The 7,496-nt window shown below is 49.3% G+C and overlaps 1 protein-coding gene across 1 annotated transcript in view; it reads right to left on the bottom strand.

The window, feature by feature from the left end:
• LOC115117596 (transmembrane protein 266-like) overlaps window positions 1-7,183 on the bottom strand; it is an 82,233-nt gene extending 75,050 nt beyond the window's left edge. The window contains exons 1-2 of the mRNA XM_065012579.1: window positions 6,558-7,183; window positions 3,546-3,767 (exon numbers count right to left, since the gene is read on the bottom strand). Of these exons, the coding sequence (XP_064868651.1) occupies window positions 3,546-3,767; window positions 6,558-7,183 (848 nt within the window). The remainder of the gene's footprint in view (window positions 1-3,545; window positions 3,768-6,557) is intronic.
• Window positions 7,184-7,496: the final 313 nt, after the last annotated feature.

Genomic DNA, 7,496 nt, shown 5'->3' with positions numbered 1-7,496 from the left:
AACATTGAATCCCAAATGGCACCCTAAGTCCCTATGTAGTGCAGTACTTTGACCAGGCCCATTGACACACGCACGCACGCACGCACGCACGCACGCACGCACGCACACACGCACACACGCACACACGCACACACGCACACACACACACACACACACACACACACACACACACACACACACACACACACACACACACACACACACACAGCAGGTTGACATGAGAGCCTTTCTCTTGATTAATCTCCACCACTTCAGCCCCACTAGATGTTGCTACTGAACTACACCCAGCCTCTTGCTGCAGCACAGTGATAAAATACAGCCTCTGTGGATCAAACACTAGCTGCATACGGTCACTGTACCCATGAAGTCAGCAATGAACACGATAGCAAAGTCAAGTTTGGTACCCGATCAAGCCCTGCACATTATTCACAGAGTAAAGTTATAAGAGACATGGTTCTAATTGACCTCTTGGAGATGCGATGTTCACATTTTCAATAAACGTTTCCTTTGCTAAATTTAGGACAGTTATCATACAGAGAATGATACATGCTGACTGAAATCAGAGAGGTTCTACTCAGTATGACTGTCCACTGTCTCTCATTCAATGAACCATCCTTTTCTTGATGAAATAACTACATTTTGTTGTTGTGAGATTCTCATTTCAGAGTACACACTCCCGTACGTGTTACAGTATTCAGTGTTACAGTGTTCTCTCTCTCTCTCTTCTCCCTCCCTCCCTACACCCCTCCCTCCCTACAACCCTTCCTCCCTACACCCCCTCCCTCCCTCCCTACACCCCCCCTCCCTCCCTCCCTACACCCCCCTCCCTCCCTACACCCTCTCTCTCTAAGAGCAGATGAGCCACCTAATGCAGACAGGGAAGGCAATCCACTTGTCTGTAGAGAGTCAGAGGACCCCAGGACACATTCCTCTCTGAGATACATTATGAATTTGATGGGCCTGGTGGATTTCCACCTCCTCCCTGTACTGCTGCTATTGATGCCTCCCAACTTCACTTCATCATTCAGCAGCTACGGCAATAAAGCAGGAACATTTCCCTCCCATTTCCTTTATATCTCTCTCTTTAGAATGTTGTCTTGTTCCCACAGCAGTCAATCCTGAACCAAAAGGGCTCTACCTGGACCAAAAGGGTTCTTCCTGGAACCAAAAGGGTTCTTCCTAAACTCAAATGCTAGAGACACTCAAAGGCTAGAGAGTGACCATCATAGACCACAAATCAAATTGTAAACATGATACAATATTATGGCTGTCTTGCTACAGTAGTTAAATAGTGTTACTAAAGGTCACTAAGAGGAATGAGGTTTGCTGCTGTTGTCCAAGGAGGGCTGATCGATACGGTAATAAGCAGACAGAAGCACGTGCGTAAGCATTCAGCAGCTAACACTGCTGAAACCCACAGAATAATATTGGGTGAATCTCAAGTGCAGGTACCTCACCTCAGACCTTCTCCTCCAATGAGTTTTGCGAAAGAGGTGAGAGGACACAAGGAATCAAGGAAATACAATTGAAATTGACCCATGTTGCCCCCAGGCCTAGAGGACACAGGTTTGACTGACACCTTCCCATCACCTGGCTAATAGCCTTCTTTAACAGGGATTCACCCTTGAGTACTTTACTATGGAGCCAGTGCCACCTCTGATGCTGAATCCTAATGGAGTGACCCAGGGGAGGAGGGACCAAACGCAGGCCTGATAATGATGATTGGTGTTCCATTTAAGGTGTACTCCAGATAGAACAAGTTCGTGCCTCGTGGATTTAAATGTTGTTGTTTTTTACTAGGATCCCCGTCTTCCTGGGGTCCACACAAAACATGGAACATGACATAATACAGAACATTAATACACAAGAACAGCTCAAGGACAGAACTACATACATAAGAGGCACACGTAGCCTACATATCAATACATACATACAAACTATCTAGGTCAAATAGGGGAGAGGAGGTGTTGCTTTATCTGTTTTTTAAAACCAGGTTTGCTGTTCATGTGAGCAATATGAGATGGAAGTGAGTTCCATGCAATAATGGCTCTATATGGGAAATGGGATTTCATTAAATGTAATGTAGAGCATGATAACTTTTACTACTCCCACTGACAGGATTTTTACAAGCAGCCATTTTGCACTAATGACTTGGATATGAAATAGTGACCCTAACAGTAATGTAGTTGAAGAAGTACTGCTGTGGTAACATACAGATCAAATCACCTTCAAACCAATGATGGACAATTCCTGTGTTTGGGCCCATACACAGCCAGCAGATTTCACAACAAGCAGAACTACAAACACAGTGTGACATAGGCATGGCATTCTCTGTTGTGCAGCAGGGACAGGGAGTAGCTAGCTACTGTGTGTTGCACTTTTGACATGAAAATGGGGCAAACGAGAGACGTAGCCTGTGAGCTCACAGCATCATGATGAGACAACAACAGTAATGTGTTAGTGTCAGCATTGCACTGCCCACTGTTGACTGTGTGTCTGTAGGATCCATCTGTTTAAGGGGCAACGGCTGATAGCTGGCGAACACTGAGCCTAGTGGAGTGAGACCTGATCTGGTGTCAAACGGAGTGCTTGGAAGGGAAGGTATGTGTCTGTTTGGGATGCTGGATCGTAAAGCTAAAGCATATGGTGTTGTTTATCTGGACTCACGGGAAGAACCAGGTCTGAGTCACTATTACTGGACAGGATGCCATTGCAATACGGCAATACAGGGAGCGTGTTTGTACTGTATAATGAAAGAGACAATCTGTTAAGACCATACAGTAACAGACGTGCAGGGCAGCTAAAATAGCCTGGGACCTCATCCATCACACATCAACCTTACAATTCTGGTTAAGGGTAGAAACTGGCAGTGTCACAAGTAAGGTCATCTATGGATGTTGCCATATAGGTCTTGGAGGAGCACAGTACATTCAGGGGATGCGTTTAGACCTGCATAGGAAATATATGTAGACCAAATAGCAATTCTGAATCTGTTTATCACGGACGGACATCCCCTGTGTTGTAGCTACAGTCCTGGCTGTGAGTTAAACAGGACCAATGTATCATGAGATTGAACATCATCCATACTTGTCCCTCTGTGTTGGCCAATGTACCATTAGCATAACTGACACGGTACATGGCGGTGTGTTCCTGCCCTCCTTCCCAGCCTTCACTCTGTTAAATGCTTGATGTACTGCATAATTATACATGACACCATATTCAATTACATCATTTCGTCTCACATTCTCAAACCAGAAGCAGGTCGTTTCTGAGGATAACTGGGAATTGATCATTTCCAAGGTGTGGAAAGTCATTAATAGAAAAGTCTGCCAGGTCCCAAGATCTTTGCAAACCCTTATGAACCGTTGTAGATGCGTGCAAGGTTTGGACCTGTTTGTGTAATGGCTGAAGTCTGTAAATAAAGCCACAGCGTCTTACCCTTCCCTATTGAGGTTCGGACCTATTGGTGTAATCAATAGCTACCTACTGTACAGTCAGAACGCGTCAGTGCCTTTCAATGGATGAATACAGTTGTATTGCCTCACCCTTCCCTGTTGTCGTCCTCATCCAGGTTAGAGAGGAGCTGTGATCCGGCCAGGGAGAGATCCAGGTGGGCCAGAGGAAGGTCCCTGTAGCCGAAGCTGACCAGCTGGACAGGAGTCATGCAGGAAGGGTTCATCTCCTGCACACCATGCTCCTCCACTGGGTCTGGCTGGGAGATGATCTCCAGGTCTGATAGGCCTCCAGCCTGCTGCTCCACCACGTCACTAAACACACAGGGAGAGAAGACGACTGTGTTAGCCCACTGAGCTCAAGCCTCTTCACCTTCTAACTCCACTGGCTCTGGCTTCACCCTTTACCTCCAGGTCCTACAACCCAACCGCCTGCTCAACCATTTACCTCCAGGTCCTACAACCCAACTGCCTGCTCAACCATTTACCTCCAGGTCCTACAACCCAACTGCCTGCTCAACCATTTACCTCCAGGTCCTACAACCCAACCGCCTGCTCAACCATTTACCTCCAGGTCCTACAACCCAACCGCCTGCTCAACCATTTACCTCCAGGTCCTACAACCCAACCGCCTGCTCAACCATTTACCTCCAGGTCCTACAACCCAACCACCTGCTCAACCATTTACCTCCAGGTCCTACAACCCAACCGCCTGCTCAACCATTTACCTCCAGGTCCTACAACCCAACCGCCTGCTCAACCATTTACCTCCAGGTCCTACAACCCAACCACCTGCTCAACCATTTACCTCCAGGTCCTACAACCCAACCGCCTGCTCAACCATTTACCTCCAGGTCCTACAACCCAACCGTCTGCTCAACCATTTACCTCCAGGTCCTACAACCCAACCGCCTGCTCAACCATTTACCTCCAGGTCCTACAACCCAACCGCCTGCTCAACCATTTACCTCCAGGTCCTACAACTCAACCGCCTGCTCAACCATTTACCTCCAGGTCCTACAACCCAACCGCCTGCTCAACCATTTTACCTCCAGGTCCTACAACCCAACCGCCTGCTCAACCATTTACCTCCAGGTCCTACAACCCAACCGCCTGCTCAACCATTTACCTCCAGGTCCTACAACCCAACCGCCTGCTCAACCATTTACCTCCAGGTCCTACAACCCAACCGCCTGCTCAACCATTTACCTCCAGGTCCTACAACCCAACCATCTGCTCAACCATTTACCTCCAGGTCCTACAACCCAACCGCCTGCTCAATCAAATACCTCCAGGTCCTACAACCCAACCGCCTGCTCAACCATTTACCTCCAGGTCCTACAACCCAACCGCCTGCTCAACCATTTACCTCCAGGTCCTACAACCCAACCGCCTGCTCAACCATTTACCTCCAGGTCCTACAACCCAACCGCCTGCTCAACCATTTACCTCCAGGTCCTACAACCCAACCGTCTGCTCAACCATTTACCTCCAGGTCCTACAACCCAACCGCCTGCTCAATCAAATACCTCCAGGTCCTACAACCCAACCGCCTGCTCAACCATTTACCTCCAGGTCCTACAACCCAACCGTCTGCTCAACCATTTACCTCCAGGTCCTACAACCCAACCGCCTGCTCAATCAAATACCTCCAGGTCCTACAACCCAACCGCCTGCTCAACCATTTACCTCCAGGTCCTACAACCCAACCGCCTGCTCAACCATTTACCTCCAGGTCCTACAACCCAACCGCCTGCTCAACCATATCCCTAAACACAATGTTGTGGGTTGCTGGAGATCCAGATCCTATATCAAAGTCTGAGAATCAAAACTATGAGATGATGGTGTTCATGTGTTACTTTGAAACAAACAAAACAGGGAAATAAAGTCCATTGAAGTTATGTAGAAAAACACCAACTTGGCTATTGGCGAGTTGGTGCATCAATGATATCTGATTGAAACACACACAGTGACCTGAGTAGTGGTAGAGGCTGAGCCTCTTCTGTAGGGAGGTAGCAGAGCACCATGACAAAGGGAACAAACTGAGCATATCCAGTGATTTGACATGGATTATTGTCTGATATGCATGACTTCCTCCGCTGGGGTGGAACAAAAGTTGAAATGATACAAACAGAAAGTTATTGAAAAAGATCTGTCCTGTCGCACAATAGAACAAACATTAACATTATTCTGTCTCACTCCTGCCAAGTGTTAGCATTTCATCAAACAGGCAGACTGAACTTATAGACGTTAAATCGGTACCTACACTCTAAGAAAAAAAAGTTATATCTAGAATCTAAAAGGGTTATTTGGCTGTCCCCATAGGAGAACCCTTGAATAACATTTTTTTGTCTCCAGGTAGAACCCTTTCCACAGAGGGTTCTACATGGAACCCAAAGGGGTTCTCCTATGGGGACAGCTGAAGAACCATTTTGGAACCCTTTTTTTCTAAGAGTGTACGCCAACTGATTTTGCAAACACACACCGAGGGAGCACAAAGCACAACACCTGATACTGTCGCTTCATTCTCCTCTGTAGTATAGTTAAACACCTCTATACAGCTGTGTCAGCACCTCCAGAGTATGTATACTGTAATACATCAGAAGTTTATATTGTGGGCCAGGCCTCTAGCAGCATCACACAGCCCATCACTCAGCCCATCACACAGCCCATCACACAGCCCATCCACAAGCCTCAGTTGTGCCCTGTGGTGCATATTTTTAGACCAGAGCAGATGCGGATGTATCATGTCTGCTGTGACGTTGCTCTCCTCTACGCTCACAAGCCCAGTGGAGTGCCTCACAAGCCCAGTGGAGTGCCTCACAAGCCCAGTGGAGTGCCTCACAAGCCTCCCATTGTCAGATGAGTGGATCGGAGCTCTTACAAATGTGAAGTTAGGAACGAGAGAAGAGGAGGAGGAGTAGAAACAGAAGTGGGAGAAGAGGAGGAGGAGAAGGGAGAGAAGAGGGAGGTTGTAAGCAGTCTCCCACTGATTCACAGTCAGTGATTGTCCTCTCTCTCTCTCTCTCTCTCTCTCTCTCTCTCTCTCTCTCTCCCTCTCTCTCTCCACTGGGCTGTACTGTGAGACGCTCCACTGGGCTGTACTGTGAGGCGCTCCACTGGGCTGTACTGTGAGGTTCTCCACTGGGCTGTACTGTGAGGAGCTGTGAGGCGCTCCACTGGGCTGTACTGTGAGGAGCTGTGAGGCGCTCCACTGTGCTGTACTGTGAGGAGCTGTGAGGTGCTGTGAGGCGCTCCACTGTGCTGTACTGTGAGGCGCTCCACTGTGCTGTACTGTGAGGCGCTCCACTGTGCTGTACTGTGAGGCACTCCACTGGGCTGTACTGTGAGGCACTCCACTGGGCTGTACTGTGAGGCACTCCACTGGGCTGTACTGTGAGGCACTCCACTGTGCTGTACTGTGAGGCGCTCCACTGGGCTGTACTGTGAGGCGCTCCACTGTGCTGTACTGTGAGGCGCTCCACTGGGCTGTACTGTGAGGCGCTCCACTGTGAGACGCTCCACTGTGCTGTACTGTGAGGCGCTCCACTGTGCTGTACTGTGAGGCGCTCCACTGGGCTGTACTGTGAGGCGCTCCACTGTGCTGTACTGTGAGGCGCTCCACTGGGCTGTACTGTGAGGCGCTCCACTGTGCTGTACTGTGAGGCGCTCCACTGGGCTGTACTGTGAGGCGCTCCGACAGTGCTCCAGTTGTACTCTAGCTCAGTCATTCTCCTCCTCCTCCCCTTCCTCCTCCTCATCTGATCCCCCCCTCCTGCACCTCCTCCTCTCATCCTCCCCCACCTCCCCCTCCACCTGCTCCTCTACCTCATCTGCCTTTACCTCCTCCCCCACCTTTTACTCCTCCTCCTCCTCCTCCTCTACCTCCTCCCCCACCTTCTACTCCTCCTCCTCCTCCTCCTCCTCTACCTCCTCCCCCACCTTCTACTCCTCCTCCTCCTCCTCCTCCTCTACCTCCTCCCCCACCTTCTACTCCTCCTCCTCACCCACATTCTCCTCCTCCACCTCCTCACCCACATTCTC

The sequence above is a fragment of the Oncorhynchus nerka genome, linkage group LG28, assembly GCF_034236695.1.
Source record: "Oncorhynchus nerka isolate Pitt River linkage group LG28, Oner_Uvic_2.0, whole genome shotgun sequence".
Lineage (NCBI taxonomy): Eukaryota > Metazoa > Chordata > Actinopteri > Salmoniformes > Salmonidae > Oncorhynchus > Oncorhynchus nerka.
The sequence above is the reverse complement of the archived record's forward strand: the minus strand, read 5'-3'. Positions and strand labels throughout refer to the sequence as shown.